The following is a 22,283-nucleotide window of genomic DNA, read 5'->3' as shown; positions in this document are numbered from 1 at the left end:
ACTTTGCTGTGGGCAGTTCCACCATCTCAGCACCTCCCTCGCTAATGCCCTGCCTCTGGCATCTGCGAATTTCATCCTGGGTACTGTTAGCTTCAGCATCCTGCTGTGGGCTGCGGTCCTAGGTATCCAGGCCAAATAGGCTCTGGCTGGCCGGGACCGAACCTGGGACAAGATGGTTGCTGGCCTAGCCCAGGCAGGCAGTCCTCCAAGGCACCCAGAGGGGACCAGCCACGTGTTAACAATAACAGGGCCCAGTTTTGATTCTGGGATGATCCGTGGCTTCAGCATTGCATTGTGCTGGGACAGGTGGTTCTTGCTCTCCGCCCCCTCCAATGGAAGGGTTCTTAAGGACTAGGCCATCACATCACAGGACAACCCTCCCCGTGGCCAGGTTTTCTCCTCTCAGCAGGGGGAGAGCCCTGAAGCTTGGGAAATACTTTGCTAGTAGCAGAAGTCTGTGCCAAGAATAACCCCTTTTGGTGCCAGGTGCTTGCAGTTTGGCTGGTGGTGGGAGGACCGTATTGGTCAGTTGCGGTTCTGGCATCAATAAGATGCATATTGATTTAAATGGGGGGAATGGTCTTCGTTACTGAAATCTTTAGTTCAGGGAACACTGGGAGAGCTGGGATGGGGTCTCCCAGCTGCATCTGAGCGGCCTGTGTGTATCTGGAACACACAACAGCTAGTGCTGCGGTGAGAACTCAACCCTGCCATGCTGAATGTCTCCTGCTGGGTGCCCTCACCTTCCTGTGCTGTGGGTCTGGCAGGATCAGGTCCTTTGGCCACCCAGCACTGGCTGAGATATCCTCTGTCCTCCCCAGCAGACAGGGGGTTTGCATTCCCGGGCCATGATCCTGCAAAGCTGACAGCAGCGATCACACCGAGTGCATGCAGAAAGGAAACCAGCTTTAGCTGCCACTGCTGTCATTAGTGCCTGGCCACTTGCTTCGTTCGCCACCCCACCCCACCCCACCTCCGCCAAGAGCCCAGGCATCTACCCTTGATGGAGGGAACAAAAACGAGTGGGAGACAAAAGAACTGAACCTGCTGTAGTGCTGAGCACAGATCCCATCATCACCACAGCACCGGCATGCATCTCCCGGGGAAGTGATTTGGTGGGGAGAGGGAAGAGGCAGCGCCTACAGAAACTGCTCCCCAGCCCAGGGAATGCAGTGCCTGGAGCTAGGCAGGGAACGCGAGCAGCAGGGCAAAGGAGAAGGCAGCACGGGGCCGGGCAGTAGTGACTGACAGTGGGGATCTCGGGAGGACAGAGAAGGAAGTGCTGGGCAGGAATTATAGAGAAGGTGATGCTGTGCAGGGCCGGGGTCCGCAGGGTGGGAGACAAGGCAGAGCTGGGTCTGGGCAGTTTAACCTTCATTGGGTTATTCCTCCAAACCCAGTGCGGCTCTAGCCTGCTGCCTAGAGCTCAGGCCCCAGGGACCCTGCGAGGGGCAGCCAGGGCTCAGGCCCATTCTCTGAGCTCCTTGGGCAGTCGGGCTCAGACACAACATGGATCCAAGTTCTTAGCATTTTATCCTTTCACACCCTGTCCTCAGTGGTGCCTCAGTAACCTTGCCAGTGCCAGACCGCCTCCTCCCGCTTCCTCCCATGCTCGCGCTGCTTCCACCACATGACTGGCATTCCCAGCCCCCCCAGCCCCTGCGGACAGGGCAGCGCTTTTCCTCTGTGTGTCAATCCAGCCCCGACTGAGATCCAGCGTGGAGGCAGGGCCGGGTGCCTGTCCTAGGTGTGCACAGTGCAGGGGCTGCTGCAGCCATGTAAAGTCACCCCTAAGCTAGCTCACTAGCCCACGGGCCATGTCCTGAACCTCAGCAGTGTACAGAGCCAGCCTGGCACAAAGAGCAAACTATTTACCAGCCTCAGACAATCCCACCTTGTTCTCAGCCGCCCCAGAGAGCACAAGGCGGCAGGCTGGCAGGGCCACGCTGCCCTCTGCAGGCCTTCTTGAGGATTCGCAGGACTCCAGGTCTGCAGGGAACTTGGGCTCTTGGCGGGCTGGCTTAGGGCTGGTGACTTGGAGTGAAAGGGCACAAGGAGAGGGGGACCAAGGGGGATGTGACTTGCAAGGGGTGAGGGCTTGCAACTGCTAGTGACTCATTTACTGGAGGAGGCATCCCCGGGTCTGCCAAGAGATCTGGGTTTTGAGGGCACACTGGGATCCACAGGAGCCATTTGAGGCTGCTGGGGGGACGATCCCTGGGGGAGGGCCAGGTGCCACACTAGTGCAGTTGCAAGTGGCCATACGTTCTGCCTGGCCCCAGAGGGGATTCGCCCTATGAGACAGACAGCCCCGGCATGTCAGGCTGGCTGCCAGGGCAGTGACAGGGGGCAGCCTCTGGCTACAGCAGGGATTCCCACAGGTGTGGGCTGCCAGGCACATCCCCTGACCACTGTTCCCTCTAAGCTTTGCGTGTGTTTGCGCGCACACAGATCTTAAACCCTGTGCACACGGCAAAACAGCACGTGCACAAAAATTTGCACAGAAGCACAACAATTTGCACAAAAAAATTTTTTTGCGCACACGACCTGTCAAAAATTTGCACAGAAGAAATTTTTTGCACACACGGCCTGTCAAAAATTAGAGGGAACATTGCCCCTGACCACGCCCCCTTCCTTGCCAGCTCTGCCCCCTCCAGCTCCTCCTTGGCATGACACAGCTGCTTTGCCCAGGTGAGCTGTGTGCTGGTGGGCTCCATGCCCATGCGCCTGGGGTCTAGGCTTGGAACACAGCTGAGAGCTGGAGGGGCATAGATGTTCTCAGGTGCTCACTACCAGGGTAAGTTAGCCTGCAGGTGGTGTTTAGCCCCAGGGTAGGAATGCTTTACTCGTTTGCTTTAGAAAGAGGCCTCCCATTGCCTCAACAGCCTGGAGCCCCTCTGCTCTCTCTTGTCATTACATCAGTAGGAGCAAACTGGGGATTAGGAAGAAAGGGGTGGAAGGCCTCAAACAAGCAACTGGCTTGGGGATGGGTACTTTTTTTTCTGGCCGAAGTTAGTGCTGAGGAAAGGGGTTGGCTTGGCAGCCCTGGAGACTGGAGTCTTGCCCACTCATAGACCAGGGATGGTGTGGCAGCTGCAGAATGCGCTTTCCCACACTGTCCCACTGATCTCTTGGGCCCAGAAGGCCCATCTCCAGGGTCTGTGTGGCCCATTCATTCTTTGACCTCTCTGATGAGCGTGCCCCTCAATTACCGATGAGCATGGTGGAGAAGGATACTAGCTAGATGCCAGCCCAACCCTGATTCCACCATGTTACACCTGTTCTTTTCTGATGCTCCCCTGACATGACACGGCCACATCAGATCCCCTGGTGGCATGTTTCTTTCTCCATTATCCCAGGGCAGGAAAGTTGTGGTCACTCTAAAACTGGAACCTAGAGATGGAGGGGAAAATGGAATCTTCCCCCCTTCCTACTCCTCCACCCTGAAACCTAGTGGTTTGGGAAAAGTGGCACCTGGATTCTAACCACCGTGGGTTTGGATTTTGATCCTACAGACCCCAAACCCAACCTACAAGGCTTTGCAAAACCCCACCGACACCTGGTGGTGTCTCCCTTTAACATAAACCCAAGTTAAAAATAGATCCTGTCTGGAAGAAGGGGCTTCTGTCCTGAGATTTAGTCCTGGTGGGAAGTTTTATGGCTGGTTATAAACTCTATCCCAGTGGGGATTTGTGATGGCCAGGACAGCTCAGCCATCTGTGGTCTGTCACAGTAATTATGTTCCTATATGTAGCAATTGCACTGGTGAACACTGTGTATAGGTGCCCCGGTAAGGCCCAAGCAAGGTCAATACAAATCAAATGTTCTAATCCCTTCAGATTCTACTACCATCTCTTGGATTTAGTTGAAGAGTTTCCAAAAAGGACTGAATTTGTTGCAGAACTGCCTGATCTGCCCACACGAAGCGGCTGGAGCGCCTGCTTTCTGACAACAGGGAAACAAACGAATCTGTGGCAGAGAGAAGTTGGCAGCCAAAGACAGTAGGGTACGACGGAGCTACCCCCAAGATGAGGGAGTAGCTCTGGTGAGGGGGAGGGAGAATGGGAGGAGGAGAAAAGGGTGGCCTGTCTCTTTAAGGGGGCTGGCTGTCAATCAGAAAGTCCTTTTCTTTGCTGGAGAAGAGGCCAGAGATATTCAGAGAGAAAAAGTAAAGCAGCGGCAAGGATTGTTCCAGCTGAACAAAGCGAGGCACAAAGGAAAACGAGGTGACAAGGGATTTGATTGAGTCCAGAGGCAATGGGTGAGTATGAGAGAGAACTTTCCAAACTTTCCAGCTAATACAAAAGGAGTTTCTTTAAAATCCAAGATTTCAAGGATGGGGGAGAGACCAATTCTGTGTTATTGTGTTTGCACTAAACTTTCCTTCCTAGCAGGATGGTGAGACTTTAAGGGCCTTTGATCAGCTTGTTCCAAGTGCCTGGGGAGTTCCAGCAAGGAGGTGCCAAGTTGTAACTGACTAAGTTGTGTGCCCTCCTGCCAGCAGCATGGAGCCTTGATGCCCTCCAGTTTCCAAGTTAGCAAGTTTTGTTACTGAATTGTTGCAGGTGCAGATTGGTGACCTGACACTAGAGTCACGAGAAAGGGGCTGTGGGTCAGAGAGGAGCCTGCCTTGGGTGGGATACGCCTCCAAGCTAAACGTCCTAGTTTGGAAAAAGAAAAGGAGTACTTGTGGCACCTTAAAGACTAATACATTTGTAAGGTGCCACAAGTCCTCCTTTTCTTTTTACGGATACAGACTAACACGGCTGCCACTCTGTAGCTTGGAAAAGAAAGTTTGCTGGTGCTGTTATGGGATAGTGATCGCTGCTCCATAGCAACAGTCACAACTGGGTTTCTGTTTAAAGCTAAATTATGCATCCTTCTCTAAAATCCATAGCCATAGTCAGATCGGCTTGAAAACCAGAATGCCAATTCCGGGGCCAGGGGAGCATATGTGGGGCTAATTTGAAGTCATCTGATCCAGAGGTTCCTGCTGATTTTAATGTAGTTTTCAGTTCTCTTTCAAAATCCACATTGTACTTGAGAAGTGACCAGTGGGTCATCAACATTTCCATGCTTTCACCACCTGGTACGACACACAGCCTTTCCCGGATCGTCTCCACGGCCAGCCCCACATTCCTACATAGCTGACTCCCCTCTCTCTATTTCATTCTGAGCACCACTGGGAAGGGCTCCATGAGAACCCCTGCTTTGATTCCTGCCGTCCTTCCTGGGGGCTGGTTCTGCAATGATGTGACTCCAGGGCCTCCAACTTCCTGGGTTCTCATGATGCTTTGCTCCCAGGTCAGCCAGCTCCATGGGAGGAGCTGTGGCACTGGCATCCATTGCTCTGCTCCCAGATCTGCTTTCAGTTTAAAACTCCCTGCAAGCAAGGTGGAGGGGCAGAGGGCATGTGGAGGACGGAAGGAAATGGAGTGTCAGTCGAGAGAGGTCTCTTGTGAAGGGGGACAGATGACAGGGATGGGGATGAAAGAAGATTCCTGCTGCCAGGACACTGGGGCCAGGAGGAGACATATCCAGCTGACCAGCCCTTCAGCTTGGAATTGGACTCCCTGCATACAGGAGCTTCTGAACAGGGAGGCTGGAGAACACCAGAGAGAGATCAACCATCAGGTTACAGATAGGGAATATAGGGTACGTCTACACTGCTTGAAGCTGCAGCAGCATGGGCTTCAGCGTGGGCTGTACAAGCCTGCCCGGGACCCTGCCTAATTACTTGCAGCTTCACTGCTCCAATACCCAAGCGAGCTACATTAAAGCTATCTCAGATATGTCTACACGAGCTGCAGTCACACCCCTATACATTGTAGTGTAGACAACCCCACAGTGATCAAACGTCGGATCTTTAGGGGGGTGGCATGGTAGGATGATTAATGCAAGGGACCAGGAATCCAGGATTTCAGTCCCAGCTATGCCACTCAGGTGTTGTGTGACCTTGGGCAAACAACCTAGTGCCAATTACCTGCCTCACAGGGCTGTTCTGGGAATTAATTCAAATCAGGAAAGTCCTTTGAGGTCCTCAGAAGAAATGTGCTATCTAATTAGGCAGTGCTGTTGTGACAGGTTTATAAGGATCCCAGAGTGCTTTACACTCTGATAGCTAGACAGATGATCACTTTATACCCCCCCCCCCACTTAAATTCAGCCATCTCTGGGGAGAAACATGGCAGCTATTTTAACAGTCGCAGCAACTCATAGGGCAGGAAGTGAAGATTATGGTATTTGATGGAAACCACAGGGGGGAGTTGAGGCAGGAATTCTCATTTTCACACTCAACCTTTCCAGCATTAATTTGATGGTTTAAGAACGGCTGCTGCTTTTTGGTGCAATATGGTTAACTTCCTCCGTCGAACAGTTGAAGCTTTGTATCAGGAAGGCCAAAGCTCTCTTCTGGGTCTGAGGCCAGTGGCCATGTCCTTGGCAACCAGACAAGATGCTTCGTTCTGGGGATAACCTGGCAACTCTTTGCTCAGGTCCTGGGGCTTTGGACACCACAGCAGGAATGGGGTGGAGCTGAGGAGAGGGGGTGGGGGCCAAAGGCAGGTGCAGTCACACCAAGGCCAGAGGCCTAGAACAAGGCTCGTGAGGAATGAAGGAGGCTGCTTGTGTGGTCAGAAAAGTGACACTGTAAAATGGCACCTTCCTGCTCCCCAAACCAGCTCCCTGTGGGGCTTTGAGTCTGTTCGGCTGAGTTTGCTGGTGCAATCATGTGAGCGCTGCTGTTCACTGGCTCTGCATCATTATCAGAACTGGCTGTTAAATGCCAGGGACAAGGGCTTTATTTGTGGCCATGATGTCAGCGACAGCAAGAAAACACAGTTGTGTCCCATTGCTGGACCGAGCCCTTGAAGCCAGCCCCCTGGTTTTCAGACTCCAGCCAGGTGCAGAACTGTGTCAGAAATACCAGCCTTTGGCTTGGAAGGGGAGCTGGGGGCTGTGGAATGGGTGGGGGGAACCTGGGAAATTGCTGATGCCCTGTTACTGAGTCACTTTCCTGACCAGAACGGCACTCTAATAGCGCTCACTTTCTGCCCTGTCCGAGCTGCAGCCAGGGCATGACCACAGACTGACTTGAGTTTCCAGCACAGGCAGAGGCTGCAGGGAGAGGACAGCCCACTTCTGCGTTCTCACTGCCCTTCCCAGAGTGCACGAGGCCCTGTGTCTGCCTCTGGGGAGGAGGGCCAGGGTCCCTGGTCCACTTGGAGTGATAGAGATGGGGCCCCATGGGAGACTAGTAGCTTGCCTCTGGAGAGCTGGCAGAGACTTCTGCAGTCTGCCAAGGGAAGCTGGATGTGAGGTCCTGCAGGCTGCCTGGGGGTAATCTGGGGAGGGTGGGGGGCATCTGCCCCTAGGCATTGGCTGGTCTCTGATAAAAGAACCTGCTTTTGCCTCTGCCACATCTGTTGCTCTGGAGGTCTGTGCTAAGGGGAGATGGGGCTGCATTTAGCACCATGGTCCCAGTCCATGACAAGGGCTCCTAGATGCTACCTCAATAGGAATAATCGTAAGGTATCTTAACCCGGGTAGTCTTGCAGGCTTGTGCTGCTCGGAGGAGACCACCCGGGATGGTTTTCTACCTTTTGAACATTAGCCAGGGCCCAGGAGCTTTGGCTGGTCCTGGGCAGACCCTGGGGTCTCTCCCCAGCTGGTGAAGGGCTGCCCACGGGAAGCCACATTCCCTCAATCCCAAAACCGGTTCTCCACTGGAGTTTGTTAGAGTGGCTGCATGGGGGCCTCACAGAAGAAGCTTTGTCCCAACTGGGAATCTATGGGGCTCTGAGGCCCTTGTTTGTCTCTGGCACCTCCTGGCAATATGCAGTTACCTCACTGCTCTGCACCCCCTCCTCGCCCACCCCTGTACCAGTCAGGGCTGGGCTAGCACACTGGCCCTTTCAGCGCTCATCAGCCCCATCAATGGGAGCACTGTATGGGGGGAGCTCTCGGGGGGGCAGAGGGTGGCAGAGGCTGGGGGTGTTGCACTGCCGAGGATGGGAGGGTCTGTGACTTGGAGAGACAGGGCTTCTAGTTCAATGGCTCATCCTATTGTTTTCCCCTTATTGTTCTGCCCCATTTGTCAGCTGGGCTGAGGTACAAGGCCGGGAATTGTGCTGATACAAGGGGCTCTTTCTCTTACCCCCTTCACAAGAAGCCTTCCCCGCCTCCCTTCAGTTGTGTCCCAGATTTCTCAGCATGTGACACACCACTGCTTCCCAGAGCCCCTGTGCTCCCAGGCCAGAGAGGGGTGAGGAGAGCTCCAGGCAGCACTGGGGCAGGTTGGGCTCTGGTGAGATGGATCCCAGTACAAGAGGGCCCCAAGAACAAGCACATCCATAGCTGTGAGGTGTGGACACAATCTACAGTCCTTGGCACATGCGCAATGCCTTGGTCCCTTCGCTTGCCGCCTCTGGCTGAAACACACCAAAACCTATTCTTGCAAAAACCTCCTAGATTGGGACATTCAACCATCTCCAAAGCATCTTCCCTAGATGGCACCTTTCATTGGAGATTAAAACCACGTCGGCCCATTTCCCGGGGCCCATATCCCAAAAGCTACCCCTGCAGTCAGCACCCCCATGGGCAAACTCTGCCAATAGACTAAGGACTGGCTGAGCCAGGGAGACCCACCTCCTCTCACCTTCCGGAGGAGGGCCCCTCCATTAATGGGCGGTGGGATAGAGCAGGGGAAGCCTGTCTGTGTTTTGTGGCTAGCCAGCAGAGATGATTTCAGGCTCCTGGGCTGGCCAGCCAGCACTCAATTCACATGCCAAATGTGGAAGGAAGAAGGACAACTTTTTTCACTGCTGCAGCTACAGTGCTAAGTGTTAAAGCCCTGATTCAGGAAAGCACATGCTTAGCATTAAGCATGTGTCTGAATCTCATCCGCTTCAACGGGATTTAAGCACACACTTAAGGTTAAAGCAACTTGCTTAAGTGCCCTTCTCGAATAGAGAGGCTTCACTGAATTGGGGGCTGTCGTAGCTTTTAGAATTTCCAGCAACTGGTCTTCCGTGGGCCATGTCTCCTCAAAGGTGACTGCCTCTCACAGTGCAAAGCGTGTGGCTCTGGGTGCAAGGAGCTCTCTGAAGACCATTTCATAGCAAATCCTTGGCGCTGGAGGTGAAGGAGCGCCATGCATCCAGTTCATCTCCTGGGCCAGTTCAGGCTTGTTCCTTACACCCCATTTTCTAGTGTTTGCTCCAGTCTGGGTCTGACCATCCCAGGTGATGGGGCTTCCACCACCTCCCATAGGAATCTATCCCACAACCTAATGCTTTAAAGAAGTCCGTCTGGATTTTTCCAGCCTAAATTCCTTCTGTTTTCTGTCCAAAACTACCAGATTTACCCAAGTGTTTAGGCTGGGATTGTCAAAGATTGGCAGAGATTAGGTACACAAATCCCATTCAGAATCAATAGGCATTGGGTGCCTAACTCCTTTCGTCCCCTTTGACGAGCCTACCCTTTCTGTGTCAGGAAATAGGTATTGAGTGCTCACTGCTGAGGAGCTCAGCAGAGGCTCCTGGGCAGCAATGAATGGGCTGAAAGTGTCTTTGCTTAATGATAAATATTACTGGCTATTAGCTAGCTATCGTCTAGATTAGACAGTGGCCTGCTTGTCTCGTTACCCTCCCAATTTCCAGGATGGGTCACTGTCCTAAGCCACTTAGATACAATGTAGGAAGTTAAGCTACTTGTTGCAGGTTGCCCTGTCTCACACACACAGGGCCTCCTTCTGATCTCACAGCAGTGCAACTCCCTCGGCTACTCCTGGTTTACATCGGTGAATGCAGAATCAGGCCCAAGGTCAGTCATTCATCTTGGATTGGCTCCCAGTCCCTTGCGGTAGCCAATGGAGAGGATGCCAAAATAGGAGCTCAGGCTGCTTGGCTGGGGTATGGGAGCACATTCCTGGAGAGTGACATCCATGGGAAGATCACACTGTCTGATGGAATCCACTTCCATCTCGTGCACTGATCCAGACCTGCTGCAGGATCACCTGTCTGCCTTGAGTCACACATGCCAAGGAGGCCTGTCTGATCCCAGCCTGCTGCTCCCATGGACACAGCCGTACAGACCCCGCAGCAGCCACCAGCACATACTGCTGACCGAGGTGCTGGTTCCAAACCTCTGGTAACTGAATAGTCCGCCCATTGTTCCCTGTTTGCTTCCCCTGGTCCTGCTCTGCCCCCGAGCATGGCGAATACTGAGGAGCACACACAAGCTGGCAAGGGAAGAACAAGGCCCCATTGTTCTCAATGCCATGAAGGGATCAGTACAGGCTGTAACCTTGCACTTGAGGGGAGGGGAGAACATCGCTGCTAGTGACCCTGTGGATATCTTATGGGCCCATTCTTCAGGGGGAAGAGAAAAACACTGTGGGGCAGATTAGGGAGGGAAGTGGGTGTTGGAAAATTCCCTGCTGCACATTCATGGAAGGGAGGCGGCAGAGAGCAGTGGGTATCATCTGGACGAATCCTCTTCTTTATTAAAATCCATCAGTCTTGTGTGTGTTTAGAACGAGACCAGTACAGCCACGACTCCCAGCTGCAACAGGAGCAGGCAGGAGATATGCAAACTGTCTGCAATTACCCAGTGCTCTGGCCATGTCCACAGGGAGGGGCTCTCACAGAAAGAGGAAGAGACAGCAGAGAAAGAGGGAAGGAAGCTGCTGCTCTGAGGCGAGTGTGATTTTTTCCAGGAAGCAGCTTGTTTCAGCTTTGGTTTGAGTTTGTCTTGGGTTTCTTGGTTGTTTTTAAGTATTAGAGATAGGCTTGAACTGGAACTCCAGAGTCAAACACCTCCCCCTCTGCACAGGTTCCGAATCCAGACTGGGTCCAGCGTCAGAACTGAATGCGTAGGTGGCCTTTATCTGTGTGATGGGTCAAAACAAAACCTCAGTCTGCACATGCCTGAATTTTGCACGTTTGAGAATTCAGACCCAGACCTCTGTCTTGTACCTGAGCAAGTTCCTGCAGATTAAGGGCCTGATTTTCGGAAGAACTTAGTACCTGCAGCTCCAGCTGAAACCAGTGGGAGCTGCAGGTATGTGGCACTTCTGAAAACCAGGCCCTCAGTCTAGCCCTCCAGCACACTAGCTATATAAATGCACCACTGCAGAGCAGGTGTTCTCTGGGATTACACCTACAACATCAGCACTGAGGTGCAGGTAAATGTAAAGAGGCTCAGCTCTGGACACATGGTTGTCTGTATAAGTTAGCAGCTTCAGTTTTATTCAGACTTGCTGCTGAGTGGTGGTGTGGGCTTGAGGACTTGCTGACATCCAGAAGAAGGATACTGAGTGTCATGGTCTTCTGCATAATATTCTGATTGGGTGACTCAAAGTGTAAGAAGGACAGGATGCCAGATCCTCAAAGGCATTTAGGCACCTAACTCCCATTGGCTTAGCTGGCAGTGAGTGTCTTTGAGGATTTGAGCCAGGATACTAGTTGTATCAAATGGATTCTTTCTCTCTTTGCCTCTAGGCCAGTGGGAGTGTTGTATGATAAGCACAGGGCTTGTGTCTGTACAGGGGATGAGGGCGCTGCATTCTATTTATGATTTCTTTGCTTGCCCGTCGGCAGATGTCAGCGCTGGCGGTGGAATCATCCCCTGCAGCTGAAATCCACCCCAGTGTGAAGAGCCAGCATGCGGCTTATAGAACCATAGGGCTAGAAGGGACTGTAAGGGCTATTTCAAGGATTAAGTAAGAATGAAGTGCATAAATATCACCTTCCATCTTCAATGCCAAGATAAAAATCAAAAAAACATTAAAAAAGTTCTCATTTGCGACCATCACAACAGCTCAGATTATTCATATGGGAAGCCCTTGTAACATCTCTTTTGTCTCTCTCCCTGTGACAGGCTTGTTTACATTTTGCATTTCACTCAGCTTGTGCCCCAAATGGAGACTGGTCAGTTTCACCTGTGTTGCTAGCAGCTAGCCAATTTCACTTCTTGGTTCCTGTGCCTTAGGGCAATGCTTTCATTCTTACATAGAGGAGGGCCACAGGGGACACTATATCCAATCTAATTAACCTGGGAGTGGCTCAGATATTAGGGAGGGGAGCCCCAGGACTAAAACTTAAGAGAGTTTAGATCTCAGCTTCTCATATCTGGTGTTCTCAGAAGAGAGGAATGAGGGGGGATTTGATAGCTGCTTTCAACTACCTGAAAGGTGGTTCCAAAGAGGATGGATCTAGACTATTCTCAGTGGTAGCGGATGACAGGACAAGGAGTAATGGTCTCAAGTTGCAGTGGGGGAGATTTAGGTTGGATATTAGGAAAAACTTTTTCACTAGGAGGGTGGTGAAACACTGGAATGCGTTACCTAGGGAGGTGGTGGAATCTCCTTCCTTAGAAGTTTTTAAGGTCAGGCTTGACAAAGCCCTGGCTGGGATGATTTAGTTGGGGATTGGCCCTGCTTTGAGCAGGGGGTTGGACTAGATGACCTCCTGAGGTCCCTTCCAACCCTGATATTCTATGATTCTATGATTCACCCACAACTGCAGTATCAATGCCTCTGAGTTTGGCTCTCCAGCCCTGCAGACGGATGTTTGCACTTCTCTTAACACTGTGAAAACCATTTTATTCCTAGTAGGTTATTTAAGCCTCCCTTGCTTCCAACCTTTTATTAATAAACTTTTCATGGGACGGGGGAGAGGGGCACATCTAACCTACCTGACAGCGCGCCGTCCTTTTGGGGTGATGACAGGGCTCTGTGATCTAGATGATTTCTCTCTTCTTCCCTAGGTTGGCTAGAGTGCTGCGCAAGATGTCTGATAGGGGCACCCTTTGCTTCGCTGGTTGCCACGGGGTTGTGTTTCTTTGGGGTAGCACTGTTTTGTGGCTGTGGGCACGAGGCACTCACTGGCACCGAGCGGCTAATTGAGACCTACTTCTCCAAAAACTACCAGGATTATGAGTATCTTATCGATGTGTAAGTATTCGCCTTCTCATGCTTTAGACGCTGACGCCCCTTTCCAGGCCCCACTTCCCAGCCCTCACTCACCTGGCTTTGGAGGCCTGCACAGGACTCCCATCAGAACTCAGCACCGCTCCGCAGTCACTCAGAGGGGCTAGTGTGGAGCTGTGAGAGATGCTGCCTCTCCCTTGGCTACTAAACTAATGCAGTCCCTGCCATCCCAGCGAGAATGAGATTGGGGCCAGGATCGGAAGCTGGTTTTCCCACAGGGTTGTGCAGAGCCCTAACTGCTAGGCTGCAGGGCTGCCAGTGCAGTGAGTCCACATTCTGGAAAACAATTCAAAGGGGACTCGTGGTTTTGGGTGCTTAACTTGAGACACCTTGAAGTGGCCTCGTTTTCAGAGGGATGGTGCTCAGCACTGTCTGAAAATCAGGACCCCTTCAGGATTCTTACTCTGGGCACCCAAAAATCAGGGCACCTGACATCACCAGTCGCTTTTGAAAATGTAGGCCAGAAACTCTTAAAACTTCTGGGAAATTACATGCCATCACCTGTTGGCCACCTTCACACCCAGCTCTGAACCAGCCCAGGCCTGTTACGGGTTAGATGGCTATCTTGGTATCACCATGCTGCTGGGTTGGGAAATGGACTCCATGATCCATTGCTATGGGGTCATTGATCTGCTTGCTTCTTACACAGGTGATCAGATGATTCCTTCATCCCAATGGGAAGAATTGGCCCCCTTCACAAATCTCTGGGCATGCAGTTAGTTCAACCCTGTTTCCCAGTCATCATGGGCTGTTGTTAAGACCCCGTGATCATGGGGCTGTCCATGCCTGCCGGATTTGCTTTGACTCAGGGGAGTTCTTTCAGTCCAGCCTATGGCAGAGGCTTAGTGAGACTGCTGAGTGTTCTCCCTGCCTGGAGGGGACCCTTCTTCATCTTGTTTTTTTCACACGTGTTTTCTATCTGACCCTTGCTAGGTACGGTGGATATAGTGTTGGATCCTCTGCTCTCGGTAGGTATGGAGAACGCAGAGTAGCCATACTTGCCAGGCAGAGCAGGTCTCGCTGTCCTCGATTTACCACACTCTCTGCCTGGCTTTATACACAGGCATGGGACCAGGTATCTCCTTTTCTCCTTCCCTGCTGTGCCACCCATAAGCCATTCAGGCAGATGCTTTTCCCTACCTCTTGCCTGTTCCATTGGTCATTTCCTTTGGGATCTTCCTCATCCTCCCTAGCCTATTCCCTCCTTTCTCCTATTTGAGGTAGCTTTCCTGATTGCTTTAGCCTGATCCTGGAGTGGAGGGGGAGTAGCAGAGACCAGAGCTTGCTTCTCAGGCTCTAGGTAAGACCTGGGGAGCTGTTCATCTAGGCCATCCTTTGCTCTGTCTTTCCTGGGAGGGGAACTCGCTGCTGGTGGCTCCCAGGAGAGATTCTCTCTGTGGTACATCTTGTCACTCCCAGGGAGTTTGAAGGGGGAGATCTGCAATGAGAGTTAAAGAGGTTATCTTTCTCTCTCTTCCTCCCTTTCTTTGTCTCTGTCTCTTCCCTGTGTCCCCTCCAGGATCCACGCGTTCCAGTATGTCATCTATGGAACGGCTTCTTTCTTCTTCCTCTATGGAGCCCTCCTTCTGGCCGAGGGCTTCTACACCACTGGTGCCGTCAGGCAGATCTTTGGCGACTACAAGACCACCATCTGCGGCAAGGGCCTCAGCGCTACGGTAACAGGGGGCCAGAAGGGGAGGGGTTCCAGAGGCCACCATCAAGCTCACTCTTTGGAGCGGGTGTGTCAGTGTTTGGGAAAATGGCTAGGACATCCCGACAAGGTGATCTTAACCAGGGTTTGGCACTAATTCCCATGAACTGGAATACTTGTGCAGGTTGATGTGACTGACGGGCATGAGACTGCAGCCCTGTTCCATCTGGCTGACAGGCTCCGGCGGGAGTCGCGTACCCGGTGGAACGGCTGCACTGATTCGATGGCATCTAAAAGGAAAGTGCACCCTGCCGGCTCAGCCACCCCGCCACCGGAGGCTCCCCATGGCCAGATGCACTCCTCACCACCCCAGCTACACCTCCTGCCACCTTTGCTGACCTCTTATTTGTTAACCCCTTCCCCACCCTTATTCCCCCTCTATTCATGCCCCTCCATTGTTTCTATTTGCTGGAGGTTGCACTTTAATTTTAATGTTTAAACAAAAAGCATTTTGTTTGATGTCAGTTGATTTCACTGGCAGCTGCAGGGGGCCTGTCATCCCACAGGATTCAGCCCCAGGGGTTAGCAATGATGATTAGTTGTATTGCAGTAGTTTCTGTAGGCCCAGATCAGGGTCCCATTGTGCTGGGTGCTGCACATAACCCAAAGACGCTCCCTCCCCCCAAACATATGTATTCTGCATTGTGTTTGTGCAGTGGTCTGGTGGGGTGGGGTGTTTAGATATTATTTAATGACCAATAAGGAATGGGTCTTTTATTATTTCTGGGCCTGCTGCTGGCAGTCTTCCTCTGCTCAAAGGCAGCAGTGACTCCGGCAATCTGCCTCCACCGGTGGCCTCCACTGCGGCTACTGACTCCGATTCATGGCTTGCGACTTTGGGGGAGTCACAAGTTTTAGGCTTGTTCAGCTTCAAAGGGCCTGCTTTGCAGAAAGGGCTGAGCCCCTGTCCTCTGAAAGCCAGGCCCTGCTGCAGTGTCTCAAACAGAGTGCCTGAAAATCAGTAGCCACTTTTCAAAACCTTGGCCACTGTGCAATGACAGGGCAGTCCTGGACGTGACAGGGCCACAGTGAAACATCAGGAGGTGTCTGGAGGCAGGGAGATCAGGCAGCACTAAAGCGGTTAGAAGGAGAGTTTTATTGCTTGACCTTCAAACAAATTGTTTCTTGTTTAAACATCCAACATTAAGCCAATACTACAGCAAGTGCCAGCAGTTCTCTATGAGCCCGATCCTATAAGGGACTTGAGACACTGGGGTTGAGGTTAGGTTTAACACCTCTCAGGATTGGGCCATCTGACAGCGTGTCCCATGCGTTAGTAGACACAACGCAGCTTTCTAGGCCTCAATGCCAATTTTAATTTAAAAGGTTAATTTCATCCGCAATTCCCAGCTTACAGAAACAGTGAAGGGTGCTCCTGGCCTTGGGGAATTGAGCAGAACGGATGCGGTTTCCTTTTAAGATCATTTATTTTGCACCTCGTGGGCCAGATTTTCAATACTGGGTGGATACAACTGCACTCCCTGGTTTGCACATGCCCTGCTGATGCCCAGAGTACAGTTTGCCCCTGAACTGAAGGCTGCACAAGGCCCACTTATGCCCATTGGTGAATTTCACACACAGATCCCCAGTGTGTGTGTGCGCAAATCAAGGATTGGCACATGCCTGTGGCGAGTGAAATACTGCCCTGGCCGGGTGTGTAGCTAGATACCCGATCCACACACATTGACTAGATATTGGCATACAGGAATTAGCCAGGTGCAAGAACGTGTGCACAGTTGCGTGTGCCTGACTTTGAAAATTTGGCCCCACTTAAATATATTTTTTTAATTGTGAGTGTGTGTCTATATACAGGTGTGCGCCTGTGTGCATATCGATATTGACACATGTGTACAGACACATGCACAAACAACTGCCCTGTTGTGTCTGTGGAGGTGCTCTCTCTTTCCTTCCGATTGGTGGAGATCCTTGCATTGCATCTCATGTCAGGCTGCTTGCAGATCTCCAGTCTCATGCTCTCATGTCTGAAGGCTCTGGCAGAACATTAACCCTTTTTCTGCCATCTTGCTTGTCTTGACCATTTCAGTTTGTGGGCGTGACCTATGCTCTGACCATCGTCTGGCTCCTGGTGTTTGCCTGCTCTGCTGTGCCTGTCTACATTTACTTCAATACCTGGACAACATGCCAGTCCATTGCCTTCCCCACCAAGACCTCTGCCAGCATAGGCACACTGTGCGCTGATGCCAGGATGTATGGTGAGCCTTCGGTTGCGTCTCTCTCTAATAAGCACCATTTTTGCAAAGACACAGGAACAGACCCGGGTCCCATTGAAGTCAGTGGCAAGATTCCCACTGACTCCAGCAGTCCCCAGATTTGGCTTTGCATTCTAGCCATTCTTGAAGAAAAGCCGATGATGCGGCAGGGAATTATGAGCCAAGACCTCTGGGTGGGATCAGCCGGGTCTTGGAAGGGTGATGGAACAGAATTTTGGGTGGATAGAACAGACAGGCGGATATAGCAATATTTGGTTGGAGGCACTTGCTGCTGGATGTATCTCAAACACTGAGGGGCTCTTTACACTGCAACCATGGGTGTGACTGCAGCTTGTGTAGACACACCCAAGAAGCTAGCTTGAACACAGCTAACTCGGATACCAGTAGCAGCAGAGGCACAGCAGCATGGTCTTCAGCCTGGGCCACACACCCGAGTATGTACCCAGGTGGGCTTGTACAGCCCAGGCTAAAGTGCGTCCTGCCGCTGCTTCTCTGCACCAGTAGCCGAGCCAGCTGGATTAAAGCTGCAGTCACACCCCGTGTTTGGAGCGTATGCGTACCATTAGAATAGAATGACCTTCTTTCCACTCTCCTGTCTAAGTAACTGACCTGCCTTTCCCACTAAGTGAAACCTCTACATACATTCGTGGCTCACAATGGGGAAGACTGAGCCAGGTTTCCGGTGCCCTGTGGAGTTCCACTTGGTTCATCCTGGATGACTTTTGTGTCTCATGTAGGTGTCCTTCCATGGAATGCTTTCCCAGGAAAGGTGTGCGGCTCAAACCTTCTGTCCATCTGTAAGACCCCTGAGGTGAGTGCACCATGGGGCCATGCCAGCCATTCCTTCTGAGCAGGCACCTGGCTCAGGAGAGGCAAAGAATTTTGGCACCTTCAGCCAAGTTGGAGTTCTCGGTGCCAGGAGTTAGACCCTATTGCTGTGGGTTTGCATTATGAATTGGTATGTATAGAGGGCTGGGTGAGAATTTAGGTTGGTCCTTGCGGCAGGGAGCATGGCCCCATTGTGTTTGGAGAACGCATGGCATATTTTGAGTGCTATCACAATCTAAATGATAAATTAAAATCACAGGATGGTGCCTCTCATTTTAGAGGCAGTAGGCTCCAAGCTGGGCGTGCTCACAGAATCGGTAAGCCATTGTTTTCCTTTCACTCACACCAGCATAACTCCTTTGAAGTCAGTGTGTTGCAGTGGTGCAAGTGAGATCAGAATCCATTCCAGTGAGATTAGAAGAGTTGACATAACCTGGTTTAATGTCCATACAGCAGCATAGGTGCTGCTGGTTGACAATCTCTCTGTAAGTGAGCAAAAATATGAATCCTTCCAGGTCAGAGCTGAGTTGTTTTGGATGAACAGGGTAGCAAAGCCTAAAACACTGAAAGTGAACATAATTACTGAGGAGACTCAGCATTACTGAGGAGACAGCACTGAGGAGCCCAAAGTTAAGTAGGAGGTGGCCATGTTGTATAAGACAGAGATCTATTGTTGGAAACGCCAACAGAGAGCACATCTGTCTATGGTACACATCTGTCCTCTATCACTGTAATATCTGAGCAGCTTTCAGTATCCCTGTGAGGTAGGGAAGTCCCATTATCCCCATTTTACAGATGACAGTCGAGGCACAGAGAGATTAAGTGATTTACCCAAAGTTGCAAAGGAAGTCTGTAGCAGAAGGACTTGAGCCCAGGTCTCCTAAGTCCTAGGCTGGTGCCCTAACCACTGGAGTATCCTCCCTCATTGCATGGAGATAGAACACCCTTCTTTCCCCTGGGCTAGGCGATCTACACAGGACACCAGTGAAAGTCCACAGGTAGAGCAATGTATAGAAGGGCCAAGGCTGGATGAATATGAATGTGCCTAAAGCAGATCCTCATGCCCATCACTGCCAAGTGCTGCTGGGACTGTAGATGCCATCTCATTGACTGGCACCAGAGATCCAGTCCAATTTTGTGAAGAGAGGCTAGTTTGCAGACACCTTGTGGAAACCCCCTTCGTCTCTGCTGTCTGGGAAACATCTGTAAATGACGACTCATTGTTTTATTTCCTTGCAGTTCCAAATGACCTTCCACCTGTTTATTGCCGCATTTGTTGGTGCTGCAGCCACACTGGTTTCACTGGTGAGTCAATGCTCCACCTAAAACTTCTCTTCTCATTCTAAGAGGTGCTGTTAGTAGGCGAGATCATTAAAGCAAGGCAGCTGGTAGGCAAGAAACTCACTTAACACAGAGTGCCTGGTTATTTCTTCCCCTTGCTCATTGGAGCATAGCCCTGATTTTTAGAACCAAGAAGGTAGCAAGAGAAGTTGCTGCTGGTAGGTGGGGATCATAAGGAGAGGTGGATAGTGTCATAGAATTGCAGATGACAAGATTGGAGGTGACCATCCAGCCCATGTAGTCCAACCCCCTGCAACAAGCACTCTGCTGTATTGTATGCAGCTGTTCCCTGAATGCCTCACATATCTTACACTTCATCAGAGACATTCCATGCTATTGTTTTTGCACCAGTACTGCTGGTGAATGGGCTGCTGAAACTGTTGGGAAAATTGACCATTCCTTGAAAATTGACAATGCCTTGGTAAACTTATTGTTGGTCCAACTAAATAAAAGGCGTCCAAAAAGCCTAGAGAACAGTGACTGACTGGTGTTCAGAAGGCCATGTCAGGCATCTTGGAGAGAGATGGCCAATCAGTTTGAAAGGGGCTGGGGCTTATGGACAGAGTAGGCCAGATCCTCAGCTGGTGTAGATCAAAATGGCTTCATTGATGGCTTTGGATTTACACCATCTGGGGTTCTGGCCCAGCCCTGCTTCGCTGCACACAGAATGTTGGTTTGAATCTTCCCATCTCTCATTTGCTCTTTTTCCCACACCACAGCTCACTTACATGATTGCCGCTACTTACAACTTTGCCGTCCTCAAACTCATGGGCCGAGGCACAAAGTTCTAGTCTGCCAGAGGGAGCCGGGATATCCAAAATGCCCTTTTTTCTCTAACCATGAGGCTTTAACAATGCAGCCACCCAATACCAGGTCTCCTACTTTAACTCCATCTTCACCGCTGACTCCCCCTCTTCTTCCTCTATTGTATCCATCACGATGAGCATCACAAGGATGGGGAGACTCCCAATGATTGGATACGTCCTCATGCACTTTTCTCTCGGTGTACGTCTGTAGCTATGTTGCTCCGCAGCAAGTCTTGCTGGGAATAGGGAAAGTTAAACGAAGAGGATTTCCTGCCAGGCCAAAAACAGGAAAAGCAGATGAGGGATTTACTCCAACTTCCTGACATTTCCTAGAAATAGGAACGAGCCTTTCTGCTTCTGGGAGGCAGGAATCAATGTTGGTTGCTCTACTATGAGTGAGAAATATGCTTCATGCTACATAGAGAGAGGAGGAAGTGGCCTGGCCTTGATTCCATCACGAGAGACTCTCCTTGTTATAAAAGACACAGAACTCGCTTCCAACTTCATACTGCAGATGGAAGAGAAGAGGACTTCTCCATGGTAAAGAAAGAGAATTTACCTTAATCTGCCTGATGCAGCCTGGGTAAAAGGGGTTTAGAGCAAGGATCTTCCCAATATGGGGAGAGAGCACAGACCCCGATGCTCATAGAATCCCAATTCCTTAACCCAGCCGACCCTACTTAAAGCATAAAGGAGCTTGGTGTCTCTGTAGACTAAGGGGACTCTTGGTCTTACACCTCAACAGAAATAGAATTAGAATTGTCTCAGCATTGAACGGGAGCCACTCCCTGTGTCCCCTACTGCAGGTCCTAAGCAGTAGGGGAGAGATGGATAACAGCTTGGACTAGAAGGACTTCTCTAACCAGGGACCTGAGAGTGTAAACCCAGAGGGGTCCCTTTTGCATACACGGGATAACTCTTTGGACTGTCTGTCTTTGCGCGTCTTTCCTCTTGTAACCAGCTGTGCACATTGAACTCTGTCATACCTTCACAATGGTGCTCTTCTCTTCGGGTGACATTTGCTTCCGTAATGTTCTGTAAATTGAAGATCTTGATTTGTTTCCGATTCGTACTAAATTTAACCTTTTCCCCACTCCCAGCCCTCCCTTTTTCTCAATGGTTTCCCGTGAGCCAGGCTGTATATTCTGAAACTGGCCAAAACCTGAAAGATTCAGTGTCTCATTTTGACCATGGCCAGTCATTCAGAAGGCAATTAAATAAATGACTAAGGGGGGGCACAGCGCATTCTGCATGACTGGATTTGCACAGTCTTTAAATATGGCCATTTCTGTACAAATCCAAACCCTCCAGCTTCCATTTAGGTGTTTCTCACTGGGCAAGTTTATGAGCCAATGTTTGCGTATGCAGCCAAACTTGGAATGAGATTTCGATGTTTCCCTTTTCATTGGAGACACTAGGATGGGGAAAGGATTGTATTATTTTGACATGCTTAAGAGAGGGCAAGGTTCCGATCGAGAAGCTGCGCCCCATTGTAGACTGACCACTGCCAGAAGTTCTCAGCAGTCACACGACCACAGTGGCCACAGACAGGGAGTAAAAAGTCCATGTCTGCTGAATACTCCTGGTTCCAGCCTTTCCCCTTCTGTTTTTGTTTAACTTTCGGTGAAGAAATTTGGCTTGGTGTTTATTTATTGAAGAAACTACTTTCCGTGGCAGACAGTAGATCCTTCATTGCAGCGATTCCAACGCTGGTTTCAGCAGGGACAAAATCAGCTAGCAGTTCTGCCAAGCAGGGAGCTTGGTGCATCTTTGCCACCATGTATGGTGAAATAGATTGGTTAGACTCCTCAGTGCACATAGGTTTGGGGAGGGGGTGGGATGAGATGGGGTAGGGCAGAATGGGGTGGGAAGAAACCAGTTAAGATCAGGAAAATGAAGTCTTCTATTTTGTATGGTTTTAATAACATAACAAATAACCAACCCCTCTCCCACCATCCCCCCTGCCCCTGGAACTCAAACACACCCACAAAAATGAAAGTTAATCAACTGAAAGTGTTTCCTTCATTTCTGATCTAGAATTTCAACTTTTTAACTAATAAAAAGGAGCACGTTTTTAGAGACTTATCTTACAAGGTGTATTTTATAAAATTAAAGAAAATAAATTAAAATTAAGACTGTTCTGAACCCGCTCGTCCGCCTGTCTGTCTGGGCTGCCACGAAGGAGACTGCTTCCTGGTGAGCTTGCTTTGATTATAACTGTTTGATGTCACACCGGATGGAAGCGGAAGCACTGGCTCTGCTGCCCGATACACTGGACATGTCCCCGTAGAAACCTAGGCCAAGAGCCTCAAAGATATTTCGGCACCTAACTCCCATTGATGTCACCTAAATACCTTTGAGGATTTTCACCCTAG

At 50.8% G+C, this 22,283-nt stretch overlaps 1 protein-coding gene across 2 annotated transcripts; it reads left to right on the top strand.

Moving 5' to 3' along the window:
- The first annotated feature begins 4,104 nt into the window (after positions 1 to 4,104).
- Positions 4,105 to 22,053, top strand: PLP1 (proteolipid protein 1). 2 transcript variants are annotated; one of them, XM_073360780.1, is made up of 7 exons: positions 4,105 to 4,261; positions 12,769 to 12,955; positions 14,511 to 14,772; positions 16,747 to 16,915; positions 17,671 to 17,744; positions 19,001 to 19,066; positions 19,822 to 22,053. In XM_073360780.1, exons 1-7 carry the CDS (start codon positions 4,258 to 4,260, stop codon positions 19,891 to 19,893), a joined length of 834 nt encoding a protein of 277 aa, XP_073216881.1. In that variant the 5' UTR covers positions 4,105 to 4,257; the 3' UTR covers positions 19,894 to 22,053. The 2 variants fall into 2 exon arrangements, with proteins under 2 accessions (XP_073216881.1, XP_073216882.1); XM_073360781.1 differs by having other exon boundaries at positions 4,106 to 4,261; positions 14,511 to 14,667.
- The last annotated feature ends 230 nt before the right edge of the window (positions 22,054 to 22,283 follow it).

This window comes from Lepidochelys kempii, chromosome 9, assembly GCF_965140265.1.
Source record: "Lepidochelys kempii isolate rLepKem1 chromosome 9, rLepKem1.hap2, whole genome shotgun sequence".
In the NCBI taxonomy this organism is placed as follows: Eukaryota; Metazoa; Chordata; order Testudines; family Cheloniidae; genus Lepidochelys; species Lepidochelys kempii.
This window is presented reverse-complemented; position numbering and strand designations above follow the sequence as displayed.